Here is a 19089-nt window from a genome sequence, read left to right as displayed (position 1 = left end):
TGAATATAGTAAATGGTTGAACATGTTAGAGTGATCTTAATAAAATTGAATGATTTGGTTATATTAAATCTTCAATGATGAATACTTTAGTTAAAAAAAGATGATCCTGGAGTTCTCTTTTAACGTACAAACTCTACTGCTTTATTTTTAGTAAACTTTTTTTTTTAAATCTGTGTAAAGGTCTGAACACGAAAGACATTCCCCAAACTGCCCATTTGTGAAAGGTGAGCACACACAGAATGTGCCATTGTCAGTCACTCTTGCAACAAGTCCTGCACAGTTTCCTTGTACGGATGGAACTGACAGAATATCTTGCTTTGGGTCGGGGAGCTGCCCTCATTTTCTAGCTGCTGCAACTAAACGAGGAAAGATCTGCATATGGGATGTTTCCAAACTTATGAAGGTATGTTTGAATTTTGAAGTAACAAATTAGTAATTAAAAAAAAATCAGTTGTAAACTTAGGCTTTTCATTTGTTTAGGTGCACTTAAAGTTTGAAATTAATGCCTATGATCCAGCAATTGTACAACAGCTTATTCTATCAGGAGACCCAAGCTCAGGAGTTGATTCAAGGAGACCAACTTTGGCGTGGCTGGAGGACTCCTCTAGTTGCTCAGATATACCAAAATTGGAAGGAGATAGGTATGTGAGTTTGTTTTGGTAGTATTTAATAGATGTTACATGTTTTCCTAAATTTTATATTATCATAGTTCTAATAATTAAAGAGGAGGAAGAGAAAGTTATGCAGTTAAGGGATCAGAGAGTAAATGTTCGGTTAGAAATCTGAAACCTGTGATTCTTAAAGAAAAATCTTCATTCAGAAACACCATAGTTTATAAAATAAACTTAATTTTCTATCACAATCTATGTCAACTGGAAATAATTGCCACATTATACAATAGATGATTATAAGTCACATTGAAATGTCTAAAAAATGAAATTCTATTAGATTTGTAGTTTCACCTTCTACTAGATCTTTTCATAGAGCAGTTGAACTAGATGATTTCAATTTCTCTTTTTTCATTAGCACCTCAAATTATGGCAGTGCTAATGAATAATAATAATGGAATCACCTGAGGTGAGGCAAGAGGATCTAATTGTTTAAAACAGTGTACCAGTAGTCAGCAGTGAGTTGAGGTACCATAATTATTGCTATAGAAATATTTTGTTAAAATTGTTGTTCTGGATTCTCCTTCACTCAACTTCTCTGAGAGATTCCTGATTTTTGTGGCTTCATCTGATGTAGGTGGGGTGGGAGAGTCAAAGTATCACCCTCCTTCACCCACTTGTTTCCTAAGAACCACTGTGGTTTTGACTCTGAACTGGGCTAGTAAGATTCTGTAGGGGGAAAAAAAAGATTCTGTAGGTAGCCATGTGAAATGGAGCCTATTTAACCACGATCAGATGTCCTGATAGACTGAGAATATCTGCCATTTCACTTCCAAGGGCTTCTTATGTTACTGATATGTGATGGGTGTTATACTGCAGTCAGTGATTTATCAGTTTACTTCACAACTCCTTTGGTGGGATGTACTTTCATTAAGGAGTAATGTAAAATTTTATTAATGGAAATTATTTAATTAATGGAATTAGTGGAAAATTTACAACACATGTGTTACCTTTGTCTAGTTCCTCTTGGTGATGAAATGTTGATTAAAGCCTCCTGGGTGTTCTGTTAATATAAATCTCTGTGAAAGCTTATTGGGAAAGCAGCTTAAGTATTGTTGTCCAAGTTTCTGACCATATTTTGCCAGTAGGACTAGATTCTAAGCATGCTTGATTTCTGTGATATCCTAGAAGTTAGTGGAAAAGTAATAGGAGGTAATGAAAGTTACCTGTCCTTCTAGACACTTAATTTAAGTAGAACTTTGTCTTGAAATTTTGTAATTTGGGGATTAAGAATTGAATCAAAATATACTTCTAGGATTACAAATACCCATACACATACAGTCACTTCCTCCCAGGTAAACTGTGCATTTTAGATAAACATGTGTTCAGCATTTCTATTGGAAAAACAATATTATGTGGGTAATGTGCTTGAATTGAGGTAATCGCTACTTTTAAGAAATTTACAGGCCAGGCGCGGTGGCTCAAGCCTGTAATCCCAGCACTTTGGGAGGCCGAAGCGGGTGGATCACGAGATCAAGAGATCGAGACCATCCTGGTCAACATGGTGAAACCCCGTCTCTACTAAAAATACAAAAAATTAGCTGGGCATGGTGGCGCGTGCCTGTAATCCCAGCTACTCAGGAGGCTGAGGCAGGAGAATTGTGAGCCAAGATCGCGCCATTGCACTCCAGCCTGGGTAACAAGAGCGAAACTCCGTCTCCAAAAAAATAAAAAAGAAATTTCTAGGGTAGAAGGACTGTTTTCTCTGAAGAAAGTCTCAAACAAATGATGCAAAAACATTAAGTTGGTGTGGTAAGAGGAAGCTAAAGAGGTGAAACTTCATCTCTAACCTTAAGCCCCTCTGCCCTTCTCCTCCCCAAGAAGTAAGAGCAGTCAGTCGTATTGGAATTGATAGTGAATATAATGAGCCATACTACCTTTGACTTTATGTAGCACAAGATTCAATATATTGGTTCTAAAATACTCTATGTGGGTTTCATTAGCTGGAAGAATAGTACGTTAATTGGAAAAATTAAGGTTATCCAAGAAGTTTAAAGTAATTAGCAATATAATTTGCTTAGAGTAGTTTTTTTAAAATTTGTTTTTCTTATTTACATTGAAGGACTAAGGACTGGTTTTTGACCAATTTTTTTCTTAGAAGACAATATTTGTCTTCTGAATTAAGGAAGAAGATTTGATAATATATTTAATTTTAATGAATTAAGATTCTAGATGATTCACTTGTCGTTTGTATATCAGGTCAAATTGGTAAAAATTTCTTGAATGTAACTGAAATTGTTTATAGGATTGCTGTAAACCAAGGTACTCATAATATTAGTATGTCTAGTTTTCAGAAATATGTCCTAACTAAACATTTTTACTTTTTAAAACACTTTTTTTTTAAAAATAAAGATGGGGTTTCACCATGTTGGTCATGCTGGTCTCGAACTCCTGACCTTGTGATCTGCCTGTCTCGGCCTCCCAGAGTGCTGGGATTACAGGTGTGAGCCACTGTGCCCCGCCAACATTTTTACTTTAACCATAACATTTATTTTGTCTGTTTATTGCTTTATAAAAGGTTTTGCAAAATGTAGAAGGCTTTAGTAAATATAGTGCCTATTACATAAATAGTGCATGCTTATTACAGGAAAATGGGAAAATGCAGGAATGGAAATTGATAAAATATAGAGTAGTCATAATTACGCTACGGAATTAAAGTAACATGTGTATTCTAGTTTCTTTTTAAAATGCATATGGTTTTTTATTTCCTGAGGCAAAGTCTTACCCTATCACCCAGGCTAGGCTGCAATGGTGGGATCTTGGCTCACTGCAACCTCAGCCTCCGGTTCAAGTGATTCTCCTGACTCAGCCTACCGAGTAGCTGGGACTACAGGTGCCCGCCACCGTGCCTAGCAATTTTTTGTATTTTTACTAGAGATGGGGCTTCACCATTTTGGCCAGGCTGGTCTCGAACTCCTAACCTGATGATCCACCCACCTTGGCCTTCCAAAGTGCTGGGATTACAGGTGTGAGCCACTAAGCCTGGCTGCATGTGATTTTTAAAAACGTTTTATTGAAGTGTAATTTTCAAACCATAAAATTTATGTAAGTATACAATTTAGTTATTTTACCTATATATATGTATATGTAGTAATATATATATATCATTTTAGTTTCGTTTTTTGGGAGAGAGTCTCGCTCTGTCGCCCATGCTGGAGTGCAGTTGTGTGATCCCGCTCACTATATCCTCTGCCTCCCAGGTTGAAGTGATTCTCATGCCTCAGTCTCCCAAGTAGCTGGGACTACAAGCGTGCACCACCACACCTGGGTAAATTTTGTATTTTTAGTAGAGATGGGGGTTTCACTGTGTTGGCCACGCTGGTCTCAAACTCCTGGCATCACGTGATCTGTCCACCTCAGCCTCCCAAAGTGCTGGGATTATAGGTGTGAGTCACTGCGCCTGGCCTTACCCTCATAATTTATGATATAATCGTTTGAGAATATTTTTCTCACAAAATATTTTAAAAGAATGTGGTTTTACAAATATATATATATATATATATATATGTATAAACATTTTTTTCTTTCTTTTTTCTTTTTTTGAAACAAGGTCTTGCTCTGTCACCTGGGCTGGGGTCTAGTGGTATGATCACGGCTTATTGCAGCCTTTACCTCCTGGGCTCAAGTCATCCTTCCACCTCAGCTTTCTAAGTAGCTGGGACTAAAGGCATGTGCCACCATGCCCAGCTAATTTTTAATTTTTTATGGAGATAGGGGTCTCACTATGTTTCCCAGGCTGGTCTCAAACTCCTAGGCTTAAACAGCCCTCCCGCCTTGCCCTCCCAAAGTGCTGGGATTACAGGTGTGAGTCACTGTGCCTGGTCCCTGATTATATTTTTGAAGACCTTCAGAATAAAACATTCTTTGCTAATCTAAGGCTTTTATCAGGCAACCGTCTATGAAATATCAAGACACCCGAATTCCTTTAAAATATACTACTACTTGATTTTATTGTTCATCTTAGTACAGCAGGTTAATACTTGGTTGTTTATTTTTCTTAATGTAACAGCCATTCTAAACTTAAAACCTATTGTGTTCTCTTGGTTTGAACTTCTTCATTTTTAATAATTCCCAATTATTAATATTTCTTCTTGGGATTTTTTTGCCACTTACCTTATTTCTCTGAAACCAGCCAATTAGGCTAATTAATTAGCAGCTGATTTTAAATTTTTTTTGCATTTTTTTCTGTTGTAAATTATAGCACTAAATTGGTTGATGGGCAGCTCTTATCACTTGAACAAACTAAAACAGAGAAACTTTTTCAAAAATATATAAGTGAATTTCCCCCACCTGCCCCAAAATATTTCAAACATTGCCTTGGAGTGTAGTAATATCCTTAAGCATTTTCAGTGCAGAATACCAATTTATATTATGCATAAAATAACATTGTAGGCCGGGCAAGGTGGCTCACACCTGTGATCTCAGCACTTTGAGAGGCCGAGGCAGGTGGATTACGAAGTCAGGAGATCGAGACCATCCTGGCCAACATGATAAAACTCTCTACTGAAAATGTAAAAATCAGCTGGGATGTGCTGCTCATGCCTGTAATCTCAGCTACTCAGGAGGCTGAGGCAGGAGAACTTTGTGAACCCAGGAGGTGGAGGTTGCAGTAAGCCGAGATCATGCCATTGTACTAGATACCTAGTGACAGCAAAACTCCATCTCAAATAAATGAAAACAAAAAAACAGAAAAACATTGTAAATACTTGTCTGTTTAGGATATAAGTGCAATATATTGTTTTTAAAGGGGATAATTGCCCTTTTTTTTTCAGAATGCATTTTTTTATTTTTATGAGGTTGTCAGAATTTTAGAAACTGCTGTAGATGTGCTGATTAGTAGAGTACAGAGAGAGCCTAATTATTATGTTAGAATGGTTTGTAATTACAACTTTATTTTTGGTGGGCTAACAGTGGAGAGAGTGAGGATAAAGATGACTGCAAACAGGGCTATCACCCTGTTTGAAAGGAAGCTGTCAATTTCTTGGCCGTCTTAGTGAAGACCAAAGGGGAGACTTTGCCTTGTCTTGATGACCTCCTATCTTCTGAGTTGTCAGTTTTCCTATATGTAAAGGAGTTCTTAACAGCCTCTCCAAAACAAAAATAGAATTGCATGTGCATGTTGAATACACAAACACACACACATGTTTATACAACTATTATGTTTGGTTTTAGGCCGTCCTGAATTCAGTAATAGAATAGTTCTTAAATCAAGCTGGTGCTTGATTTTATTAGCTACTTCTGTCTTTTATCTTTTTGTTTGCCCAAACTGTCCTTAGTCACACAGTAGTTTTCAAATCCCTGCAAATGTTATCATGGATTCTTAGAGGTTTCTACACCCTATTTCAGTTAGACATTTATTTAATGATTTAAGAAGATGTATTATCAGTGTTGTTAATCAGTTATGATATAAAACTATTCTTTATATCTCATTTAAGCCAATTTTAATTGTTTTGTATGTTTGAGATATGTAGTAGTGATTTTAACACTGTACTTTCAGCCCACACATAGTGGCTCATGCCTATAATCCCAGTGCTTTGAGAGGTAGAGGCAGGAAGATTGCTGGAGCCCAGAGGTTCAAGACCAACCTGGGCAACATGGTGAGACCCTGTCTCTGAAAAAAATTCAAAAAAAGTAGCTGGGCATGGTGTGGCGTATGACTGTGGTCCCACCTACATGAGAGGCTGAGGTGGAAGGATTGTTTGAGGCCAGGAGGAGGTCAGGGCTGCAGTAAGCTGTGTTCTTGCCACTGTACTCCAGCCTGGGTGACAGAGCAAGACCCTGTTTAAAAAACAAAAAACAAAAGCCAACTGTACTTTTTTCTTTGCTTTCTCATATGATGTATACTCTTTTGAAATTCAAATTGTTTATTTTGTCTTTTGATTTAAGTGATGATTTACTGGAGGATTCAGACAGTGAAGAGCATTCCAGATCAGATTCTGTGACAGGTATGTAAAAAGTATTAGATAATTTATATAAAAAATTCTTTATACAGTTGCATATACAGCTAACTACCACTTAATTCTGAATTTCTTAGTTAATGTTAACTCTAAATTTTTGCTAGTATACACAGAAGACTGAAATATTGTGTCAGAGATCTCAAATTAGTAGTATGTACATAGTGTTCCATATTTAAAATTTAAATGATACCTATTTGAGCCAGAGGAATTAAAGTGGATAGTTACATTAAATATTTGTCACATATGTCAGAGAATTAAATGTTTTTATTTGTATAATATATTCTGTTAACTAAGGATAGTGTTTAAATTAAAGCTCTTTATTTGTATAAGTGAACAGCTTCATTAATACAGTTATTAAATCATATTTATAATGAAAATTTTTGTCTGCTATAGCTAGAAAATACTTCAGTTTTAGAGGGTAGTAGTCATGTTATGTGAAGTGACATCATCCCCAGATTATGGGAAATTCTAGATAAATCTGCCAGTGAGCATGTAGAAGAGATCATGAATGAAATAGTGTAAAATGGTCTAAACAGAGCTTTTGAGTATACCTTAAGTGTTTAGTTTTTCATGAATCTCAGTTGCTTATTGCTCTACTTGGGCAGCTTTCAAACCTTCATGGAATCACCTTGAGTTCATTTTTTTTTTTTTTTTTTTTTTTTGAGACAGAGTTTTGCTTATTTGCTTAGGCTAGAGTACAATGGTGTGATTGTGGTTTGCTGCAATATCTGCCTCCTGGGTTCAAGTGATTCTCCTGCCTCAGCCTCCCCAGTAGCTGGGATTACAGGCAGATGCCACCATGCCTGGCTAATTTTGTATTTATAATAGAGACAGGGTTTCACCATGTTGGCCAAGCTGGTCTCGAACTCCTGAGCTCAGGTGATCCACCCGCCTTGACCTGCCAAAGTGCTGGGAGTACAGGCATGAACCACCGCCACCATGTCTGGCCTAACATATAGTGTTCTTTATGTTATTGTTGCTAATGATGTTGCTGCCTGACTGAAAGAAGTTTGTGCCATTCAGAAAGACGTCAGTTGAAAGAATTTTCAATTCAGTGTCAAGAGATTATACTTGATTAGGGAGTTTACTGACATCTGTTGTAAGATTTTCTTTCCTTTTTTTCTGTTTTCTGGAAACGGGGTTTTACTATGTTGCTGAGGCTGGTCTTGAATTCCCGAGCTCCAAGGATCCTTCCACCTCAGCTTCCCAAATAGCTGGGATTACAGGTGTGCACCACAATGCCCAGCTTTGTGATTATATCACAGGTTAAAAGGTTGAGACTGAGAAACTCAGTATTGTGTTTCAATGTATATACTGAGTTCTGAGACTGTACTGTTTTTAAGGAATAGTTTAAAGAGGGCACAGTAGAAAAAAGGTCAATAAGAGATAATGTAGTTGTGTGACTTTCAATGAACTAAAAATTAGCAATGAACTAAACATTAGCAGACACTTAATGTTTCGTGTAACAATGATACAATTTTGGAAATTTCTGTTCCTGTTTTTTTCTAAACTCAGGTTAGAATTGTATTCTCTGATGTTCCACTGATAATAAGCAGATAGGGTGAGAGAGGAAATGGTGCTTATAACTCCTTCAGAGTGGTGAAAGAAAGGAAATGGAGATGACAGTCATTTTTTAATGGATATTCTGCATAGTGCATAAATGACAGACGCATAAATAATATTCTCTCTTTGGTTTGGAATTCAAGTGCAGAAATTCTATTACTTTCATATTAACTTCAAGTTATGAATAAATAATATTTCTTTAACTCTTTAATTGCCTTCTTTGAAAAAAGGTTTTGCTTAGTAATTGCCAAGATAATGTATTTTGAATTGAAAATACCTTTTTTTTGGAGACAGTCTTACTCTGTTGCCCAAGCTAGAGGTGATACCAGTTCACTGCAAATTCTGTCTCCCAGGTTCAAGTAATTCTCATCCTGAGCCTCTCAAGTAGCTGGGACTATAAGCACATGCCACCACACCAGGCTAATTTTTTTTTTTTTTTGAGTGCTACCCTGCCTGATTTTTTTTTTTTTTTTTGAGATGGAGTTTTGCTCTTGTTGCCCAGGCTGGAGTGCAATGGCACAATTTCGGCTAACTGCATCCTCCACATCCCAGGTTCAAGCGATTCTCCTGCCTCAGCTTCCGGAGTAGTTGAGATTACAGGCATGTGCCACCATACCTGGCTAGTTTTGTATTTTTAGTAAAGACAGGATTTCTTCGTGTTGGTCAGGCTGTTCTCAAGCTCCTGACCTCAGGTGATCTGCCTGCCTCAGCCTCCCAAAGTGCTGGGATTACAGGCTTGAGCCACTGTGCCCTGCCTCTAATTTTTTGTATTTTTAGTAGAGACAGGTTTTGCCATGTTGCTCAGGCTGGTCTTAAACTCCTGAGCTCAGGTAATTTGCCAACCCCAACCTCCCAAAATGCTACGATTACAACCTTCCAAAGTGAGCCACTGTGCCTAGCTTGAGTTAAAAATAATTTTGAGTTCCTTGAATACCTTAAGGGTTTTTCTTAGTAGGTTCATCTTAGATTTGATTGTGTTTAAAAAAAAAAGGAAAGAAAAAAACAGCTTGGTATCTATGGGGAATTGGTTCCTGGAGACTCTCTAAATACCAAAATCCAGGCATGCTCACTTCCCTTGTATAAAATGGTGTAGTTTTTGCTTATAACTTATGCACATCTGCATCTTCCTGTATACTTTAGATGATCTCTAGATTACTTATTACACCTAACACAATGTAAATATTGAGCAAAAAGTCATTATACTCTGTTGTTTAATGACAAAAAAGTTTGTACATGGTCAGTAGAGAAGCACCATCCTTTTTTTTTTCCCGAGATGGAGTCTTGAACAGTCTCCCAGGCTGTAGTGCAGTGATGCGATCTCGGCTCACTGCAATCTCCACCTCTTGGTTTCAGGCAGTTCTCCTGCCTCAGCCTCCCAGGTAGCTGGGACTACAGTGTGCACCAGCACGCCCAGCTACTTTTTTTTGTATTTTCAGTAGAGACGGGGTTTCATCATGTTGGCCAGGATGATCTCCATCTCCTGACCTTGTGATCCACCTGCCTCAGCCTCCCAAAGTGCTGGGATTACAGGTGTGAGCCACTGAGCCCAGCCGCACCCATCCATTAAAAAAAAAAAAATGTTTTCCATCCGCAGTTAGTTGAATCCATGGATATAGAACCTGTGAATATGGAGGGCTGACTCTGACTGTACTTTAAATTATTTTAGGCCGGGCATGGTGGCTCATGCCTGTAATCCCAGCACTTTAGGAGGCTGAGGTGGGTGGATCACTTGAGGTCAGGAGTATGAGACCAGCCTGGACAACATGGTGAAACCACGACTCTACTAAAAATATAAAAATTATCTGGGCGTGGTGGTGTGTGCCTGTAATCCCAGCTGCTTGGGAGGCTAAGGCACTAGAATCACTTGAACCTGGGATATGGAGATTGTGGTGAGCCAAAATTGCATTACTGCACTACAGTCTAGGTGATTGGGCAAGACTCTGTCTCAAAAATAAATAAATGAATAAAATTTTTAACTTACATATTCATAATGTACTGACTGTATGAGAAGAAAAAAATGAAAACATTAAAGCACAGGTTTTTATTTATATTTATAAGGTTATATCTAATGAATATTGTTCCTTTTTAAAGGGCATACGTCACAGAAGGAAGCCATGGAAGTAAGCCTTGATATAACAGCACTCAGCATTCTCCAACAGCCAGAAAAACTTCAGTGGGAGATTGTTGCAAATGTGCTTGAAGATACTGTTAAGGATCTTGAAGAACTTGGGGCAAATCCTTGTTTAACAAACTCTAAGAGTGAAAAGACAAAGGAAAAGCACCAGGAACAACACAACATTCCTTTTCCGTGTTTATTAGCTGGAGGTTTATTAACATATAAATCTCCTGCTACCTCACCCATTAGTAGTAATTCTCACAGGTCACTGGATGGTTTAAGCAGAACTCAGGGTGAAAGTATATCAGAACAAGGATCAACTGACAATGAATCCTGCACTAATTCAGAACTAAATTCTCCTTTGGTACGGAGGACTTTACCGGTTTTGCTTCTTTATAGCATCAAGGAATCTGATGAGAAGGCAGGAAAGATCTTTTCACAGATGAACAATATTATGAGTAAAAGTTTGCATGATGATGGTTTTACAGTTCCACAGATTATTGAAATGGAGCTGGATAGTCAGGAGCAGTTGTTATTGCAGGATCCTCCAGTGACTTACATACAGCAATTTGCAGATGCAGCAGCCAACCTTACCTCTCCGGATTCTGAGAAGTGGAACTCTGTGTTTCCCAAACCTGGGACTTTGGTTCAGTGCTTGAGGCTGCCAAAGTTTGCAGAGGAGGAGAATCTTTGTATAGACTCAATAACTCCTTGTGCTGATGGAATTCATTTGTTGGTAGGGCTGCGGACATGCCCTGTTGAATCCTTGAGTGCAATAAATCAAGTAGAGGCCTTGAATAATTTAAATAAGTTAAATTCTGCACTATGTAATAGACGGAAAGGTGAGCTGGAATCAAATCTTGCTGTAGTGAATGGTGCAAATATTAGTGTAATCCAACATGAATCACCAGCAGATGTACAAACTCCTTTGATAATTCAGCCTGAGCAGAGGAATGTTAGTGGTGGATATTTAGTACTTTATAAAATGAATTATGCCACTCGGATAGTGACTTTAGAAGAGGAGCCAATAAAAATACAACATATCAAAGATCCCCAGGACACAATTACCTCGCTCATTTTGCTTCCACCAGATATATTGGATAATCGAGAGGATGACTGTGAGGAACCTATTGAGGACATGCAGTTAACATCAAAGAATGGCTTTGAGAGAGAAAAAACATCTGACATTTCTACTCTTGGACACCTGGTAATAACCACTCAGGGAGGATATGTAAAAATACTAGATCTTTCAAACTTTGAAATTTTGGCCAAAGTGGAGCCTCCCAAAAAGGAGGGCACTGAGGAACAGGACACATTTGTTTCTGTGATTTACTGCTCTGGCACAGACAGGCTGTGTGCGTGCACCAAAGGTAAGTTATTTGATTATTCTACAAATTTTATCAAATCATGTATATATGGCATTTGTTTATGTGCATACCTAATATGAATTTTAGATTAAAATAGATGGAGAAAAATTAATTTTTTCATAATTAAGTGGTAAATCCTTCTGTTTAAACTGTTCTTAAAACTTTTTCTACTGCTCTAGGTAAGGATTCTGACTGTAAATAAGTTAATAAGTCTCTTAGCAAATATCGTCTTATTTAACCTCAAGAAAATAATGTGCTTTTATTTCAGTGAGTCTGTGACTCTGCATCTGCTCAAATTGACGACCTTGGGCAAGTTATGTTAAATTCATTAAACGTTTGTTTATTTCTTTATAAACTAGGATAAGAAAGTCTATGTCCTAGGGTTAGACTTTGGGTTAGAATGAAATAATGTATGTAAAGTTTCTGGCACAGTTATTGGTCCTTATTTCCTTCTGAAATAAAAATATTTAGCAAACAATTTTTAGTTTTGCCAAATACTTTTTTTGGTCTGATATATTTCTGATCTTTGGCTCATGGTGAGTCAGTTTCACAAACCTTGAAGCACTGTATAGAATAAGATAGTGTGCAATTATTTTTTTCCCTTCCCTTTCCCTTTCCCCTTTTCTTCCCTTTTCTCCCCCTTTCTTTCCTCCTTTCCTTTCTACTTTCTTCCCTCTCCTTCCCTTCCCTTCCCTCCCCTCCTTTTTTCTTCTTTTCCCTTTCCTTTTCCTTCCCCTTTTTTCTTTTTCTTTTGAGATGGCGTTTTGCTCTTGTTGCCCAAGGTGAAGTGCAATGGCATGATCTCTGCTCACTGCAACCTCTGCTTCCCAGGTTCAAGTGGTTCTCCTGCCTCAGCCTCCCGAGTAGTTGGGATTACAGGTGCACACCACCATACCTGGCTAATTTTTTTTTGTATGTGTGTGTATATATATATATATATATATTTTTTTTTTTTTTTTTGAGACAGGGTCTCGCTCTGTCACCAGGCTGGAGTGCAGTGGCACCATCTCAGCTCACTGCAACCTCTGCCTCCTGGGTTCAAGTGATTCTTCTGCCTTAGCCTCCCGAGTAGCTGGGACTACAGGCATGCACCACTATGCCCAACTGATTTTTGTATTTTTAGTAGAGACAGGATTTCACCTTATTGGCCAGGATGGTCTCTATCTCCTGACCTTGTGATCTGCCCACTTCGGCCTCCCAAAGTTCTGGGATTGCAGCGGTGTGCCACTGTGCCCGGCCCAATTTTTTGTATTTTTAGTAGAAACGGGGTTTCACCATGTTAGCCAGGCTGGTCTTAAACTCCTGACCTCTGGTGATTCACTCACCTCAGCCTCCTAAAGTGCTAGGATTACAGGTACGAGCCACCGCGCCCGGCTTTTTCTTTTCTTCTCTTTCTCGGGATCTCACTATGTTGCCCAGACTCGAGTGCAGTGGTATGATCTCAGTTCATAATCTCCCAGGCTCGAGTGGTCCTCTCACCTCAGCCTCTTGAACAGCTGGGACCATAGACATACACTGTCACCTTCAGCTAATTTTCGTGTGTGTGTGTGTGTGTATTTATATATATATATATTTTTTGTAGAAATGGAGTTTTGCCATTGTTGCTCAGGCTAGTCTCAAACTCCTGAGTTTAAGTGATCTGCTCGCTTCAGCCTCCCAAAGTGCTGGGATTACAGGCATGTGCCATTTTGCCTGGCCTATGTTTTTCTTTATATACATTTTAAGTTAGGGAGTTAAAGCAGTGTTTGAAAAGGATTACTAACAATATCAGGCAAAATGAATAGTTCTATTGATTGTCTAGTAGGAATTTAGGACTAGGAGATAGTTGAAGCCTAAGTGACTATACCCAAGGTATGGCAGAAGAATAAGGATTTGAGCAGATTTATGCTTGCTTCTCATCTGTGGTTCTGATAGTAATTAGACTATTTTTCCTCTCTTTAAATAGATTTCAAGAGTTTAGCCAAGGAATATAATGGTTAACGTAGTGGTTAGATTGTCTTCTTTGGACTATATGTAGTGAAGTTTATTTTTATTTTTATTTTTTTTGAGGCAGAGTCTCTCCCTGTCACCCAGGCTGGAGTGCAGTGGCACAATCATGGCTCACTGTAGCCTCTGCCTCACAGGTTCAAGTGATTCTCCTGCCTTAGCCTCCTGAGTAGCTGGGACCACAGGTGTGGGCCACCACATTTGGCTAATTTTTATATTTTTAGTAGAGATTAGGTTTTACCATTTTGGCCAGTCTGGTCTTGAATTGTTGACCTCAAGCGATCCGCCTGCCTTGGCCCAGAGTGATGGAATTACAGGTGTGAGCCACTACCCCTGGCCAGTATCTAGTGAAATTATAATGAAAAAAAATCTTCAAATATCGTAAATATCCAACTAAATTAAAAAATGAGGCTGGGCGTGGTGGCTCAAGCCTATAATCCCAGCACTTTTGAGAGGCCGAGGTGGGCAAATCACGAGGTCAACAGATTGAGACCATCCTGGCCAACATGGTTAAACGCCATCTCTACTAAAAATACAAAAATTTGCTGGGCGTGGTGGCGTACGTCTGTAGTCCCAGCTACTCGGGAGGCTGAGGCAGGAGAATTACTTGAACCCGGGAGGCAGAGGTTGCAGTGAGCCGAGATTGGAGATTGTGCCACTGCACTCCAGCCTAGCGCCTGGAGACAGAGTAAGACTCTGTCTCAAAAAAAAAAAAAAAAAAAGAGCAGTTTAGTCTAATAACTTTAGACTAATAAAACTTTGAATTATTGAATATAGTTGAGAATTTTAAATCAACTGTTAAAATTGTATGTGGTATTGGAGATAATTTGAATTTTTCTTATATGTGCCAGTTCATTGTTGTAAGAACTTAATCTGTATTCATTTAGTCATCACACCAACTTTAATGTACTATTACCATCTCTATTTTGTGGATAAAGATACTGAAGGAAAGAGAGGTTAAGTGACTTGTCTTAGTCACATTGCTGATAAATGGCAAAGCCTGCATTCAAACCTGGGAGTCTTTCATCAGAACACTTTAAACAGCAGTATACTGCCATAACAAAAGATGAAGAATCTTAAATTGAATTCTTTGCATTCTTTAAATCTGAAAAATTTTTAAATGGAAAAAAAATTTTTTTTTTGGGACAGGGTCTTGTTCAGTTAGTAGACTGGAGTGCAGTGGCATAATCTCGGCTCACTGCAACCTCCGCCTCCTGGGTTCAAGTGATTTTCCTGCCTCAGCCTCCAGAGTAGCTGGGACTACAGACGCATGCCACCATGCCCAGCTAATTTTTGTATTTTTTAGTAGAGATGGGATTTCACCATGTTGGCCAGGATGGTCTCAATCTCCTGACCTCATGATTCACCCACCTTGGCCTCCCAAAATGCTGGGATTATAGGCATGAGCCACCATGCCTGGCCAAAAAATTGAAATTCTTTAACTTGTCGTAGATCATCCAAAATGGAGTCGGACTTGGAACCTAGGTGCCGTGGCCTCCCAGGGCACATCTTTATAAGACACTACTACTATTCCAGAAATGCAATAAGGTTTTTAATGCTTTAAATTATTTGATGAGATATGCCTTAGGTAACTCAGAAAAGAAACAGTATTTATGCCTTAAATATTTAAGTATTAATACTTTAAGCATTTAAATAAAAGTATTGGCCAAGTGCGATAGCCAGGCCTGGTGGTGCGGGCCTACTCGGTTGGCTACTCAGCTACTCGGGAGGCTGAGACCGGAGAATCGCTTGAACCCAGGAGGAGAAGTTTGCAGAGAGCTGAGATTGTGCCACTTTACTCCAGCCTGGGCAGCAGAGCAAGACTTTGTCTCAAAAAAAAAAAAGAGTATTTAAAATAGATGGTTGTTTTCTTGGAGTTTGTACAGTCTGAAATTCCTAGGACATGATCTCATGTGATAGGGAATTTATCCAGATGAAAGACAAGAAAAACCTGAGAAGTTACTTGTATTCAAAATGATCTCCCAATTTTTCAGGGATTGATTGATGAAGGTGCATTTGAAAAGATAGTAACAAAGGGGAAAGAAAAGTTGATGTCTTAAAATGTAGGTACATGTATGATTTTTAAAAAGCATCTCAAGACTGAATCAAATGGACATGACCCTGTCTTCTGAGTATATTCAAATAACATAGAACTGTTTTTCTTATGGAGAATCAAGTCTTTTCATAAAAATAAATCTATAGTTAATATGTTTTAAGTTAATTTTATATAGGATTAATAATATATTAAATGTAGATTTGTTAAGCTATGTTTGATAATTCAGGAATAGAATATATACACACTACATATATGAAATTTTGTAAAAGGCATAAAATAAAGTATGAATTTCTTTATAAAAGTCTAGAGTTTAAAGTGAAAGATAAATTAGTATTCTGCTTGGCGCAAATGCATTTAAAACCAATAGGAAAGACTTAAATGAGAAAATAAGACTAAGATGCATTAGTGGAATAAGGATGCAGTATGATACCTGACAAATATGTTAATGCTTAAAAAATTAAAGGTTTTTTAAAAGGCTGCAGTTAATAGGGAACACACATGAAATATAACAATAGTGACTATAAATTTGACCCCAACAACATAAAGCCTGTATACCTGTACTGATATTCAGAGCAGGATAATAAGAAGTTGAGGCATAATTGATTTGAAAGTCTTTAATAATCTCACTGTTTGGGGTTATTGGACTGTATGGTCACATCCTTGCTTTGGTACTTGTTTTGTGTGGAAAGCATTCCTTTAGTCTTCTGTTCCTGGTTTTCTAAGAGTTTCCAATAGGAATGAATGTTACATTTTATCAAATACTTGTATCCATGGAGATCATTTGGTTGTTTTTTATGGTTCAATATGGTGAAATATATTTACTGATTTGGGATATTAAATCAACTGCATTCCTGGGATAAAACCCACTTGGTTTTAATGCATTATCTTATATGCCGTTGGATACAATTTGCTAAAATTTTGTTCATAACTTTTGCATATTGTTCATCAGGGACATTACATGTTCCTTGTAATCTTTCTTAGTTTTTGCTTTTTGTAATCTTTATCTTGTTTTGATATCAGAGTAATGCTTGCCTGATAGAATGAGTTGGGAAGTATTTTCTCTTCAATTTTGGGGTGAAGTTTGTGTAGAATTGGTTTTATTTTTCTTTAAGTGTTTGGTAGAATTTGCCAGTGAAGCCTTTTGGGCCTAGAGAATTTTTTTAGTAGGAAGATTTTGAATGTACAAATTCAGTTATGTTTATAGAGAATAACTGAGGGTTTTTAAAAAATCTTTATTGAGCTCTGATAGTCTTTTTGTCAATTTTTAAGTTGTCAAATTTTAGTATAAATAATAATACTCTCCACAATCCTTTTGCTTTATTTTATTTTATTATTATTTTTTAAAATTCTGTTTTGAGATAGAGTCTCTGTCACCCAGGCTGGAGTGCAGTGGCACTATTTCAGCTCACTGCAACCTCTGCCTTCTAGGTTCAAGTGATTCTCTCGCATCAGCCTCCTAAGTAGCTAGGACTACAGGTGCACCACCATCGTCTCTTTTTGTTTTTCCTCATCAGTCTGTCTAAAGGTTTATTTGTTTTGTTGCTTTTTTTTTTCTTCAAAACAACCAGTTCCTGATTTAAATGACATTTTTTTCTTTGTTTTTCTGTTTTCCCTTTTACTGGATTTCCATTTTAATGTTATCATTTCGTTCCTTCTGCTTGATTTAGGTTTATTTTGCTCTCCTCTGATACTTACTGTTTTGAGATGGAGTCTTGCTCTGTGGCAGGCTGGAGTACAGTGGTGTGATCTCAGCTCACTGCAACCTCTGGATCCTGGGTTCAAGTAGTTTAACTGCCTCAGCCTCCCATGTAGCTGGGACTACAGGCATGTGCCACCACGCCCAGCTAATTTTTGTATTTTTAGTAGAGATGGGGTTTCACCATGTTGGCCAGGATGGTCTCAAACTCTTGACCTTGTGATCTGACTGCTTCGGCCTCCCAGAGGGCTGGGATTACAGGTGTGAGCCACAGTGCCTGGCCTTCTCTAGTTTCTTAGAAGCTTAGGTTACTGGTTTGAGATATTTTCTGATATAGGAATTTTAAAGTCATAAATTTTTTTGGAAGCACTACTTTAGTGATACCCCCTAAATGTTGATACGTTGTTTTTCCTTTGTCATTTAGCTCAAAATATGTTCTAATTTCTCTTGTGATTTCTTGTTTGACCCAGAGGTCATTTAAAAGTATTTTGTTTACCCTCCAAATACTTGAAGTTTCTCCAGATTTCTTTCTATTCTGGATCTCTAACTTATTTACATTGCTGTCAGAGAACATAATTTTCATGAGGTTAGTGTTTTGAAATTTATTGAGACTTTTTCATGGCCCAGCTTCTTGTCTGTCCTGGAGAATGTTCTGTGTGCACTTGACAAGAATGTATATTGTGCACCCATGGGGTAGAGTATTGTATAAATTTCACTTGTGTATGTTTTTGAGTTGTTAAAGTCTTCTGGTTTTATATCGAGTTCTTCTATCAATTTTGAGAGCAAGTATTGAAATCCCCAACTATGTTGTTGTTGAATTGTTTACTTTTAAGTGTTTTGGCTTCACTTTATCTTTAGGCTCTTTTGTTAGACTGCTTCATACTTGTTACATCTTTCTGATGTATTCGCCCTGTTGTCATTATGAAATATTCCTTTTTGTCTCTATTTTGTGTCATACTAATAAAATCACTCCTGCTCTCTTATGGTTACAGTTTGCATTATGTATCTTTTCCGCGATTTTGAATCTAAAGTGGGTCTCTTAGACTCATACAATTAGATCTTGCTTTTTTTTTTTTTTTTTTTTTTTTTTTTGAGACGGAGTTTCGCTCTTGTTATGCAGGCTGGAGTGCAATGGCGCAATCTCTGCTCACTGCAACCTCTGCCTCATGAGTTCAGGCAATTCTCCTGCCTCAGCCTCTTGAGTAGCTGGGACTATAGGCGCCCACCACCATGCCAAGCTAATTTTTTTGTATTTTTAGTAGAGACGGGGTTTCACCATGTTGACCAGGATGGTCTCGATTTCTTGACCTCATGATCCACCCGCCTCGGCCTCCCAGAGTGCTGGGATTACAGGCATGAGCCACTGCGCCCAGCCCCAAATCTTGCTTTTTCAATTTTTTTGTTTTGTTTTTTGAGATGGAGTCTCTGTCACCCAGGCTGTAGTACAGTGGCGTGATCTTGGCTCACTGCAACCTTCCACCTGCCTGGTTCAAGCAATTCCCCTGCCTCAGCTTCCTGAGTAGCTGGGATTATAGGTGCGTACCCCTACTCCCAGCTGATTTTTTTTTTTTTGCATTTTTAGTAGAGATGGGGTTTCATCATGTTGGTCAGGCTGGTTTTGAACTCCTGACCTCGTGATCTGCCTGCCTTGGCCTCCCAAAGTGCTGGGATTACAGGCAT

The 19089-nt window shown here is 38.1% G+C and overlaps 1 protein-coding gene across 50 annotated transcripts in view; it reads left to right on the top strand.

The window, feature by feature from the left end:
- BIRC6 (baculoviral IAP repeat containing 6) overlaps positions 1-19089 on the top strand; it is a 250707-nt gene that overhangs the window by 52074 nt on the left and 179544 nt on the right. For all 50 annotated transcript variants that reach the window (XR_013526681.1, XR_013526680.1, XR_013526682.1 and 47 more), the window contains 4 exons: positions 181-403; positions 481-641; positions 6555-6613; positions 10280-11674. Coding sequence is in view for 45 of the 50 variants with exons in the window: in XM_078349545.1 (XP_078205671.1) it covers positions 181-403; positions 481-641; positions 6555-6613; positions 10280-11674 (1838 nt within the window). In the remaining 5 variants the exon portion in view is untranslated. The remainder of the gene's footprint in view (positions 1-180; positions 404-480; positions 642-6554; positions 6614-10279; positions 11675-19089) is intronic.

The sequence above is a fragment of the Callithrix jacchus genome, chromosome 14, assembly GCF_049354715.1.
Source record: "Callithrix jacchus isolate 240 chromosome 14, calJac240_pri, whole genome shotgun sequence".
Classification (NCBI taxonomy): domain Eukaryota; kingdom Metazoa; phylum Chordata; class Mammalia; order Primates; family Cebidae; genus Callithrix; species Callithrix jacchus.
This window is presented reverse-complemented; position numbering and strand designations above follow the sequence as displayed.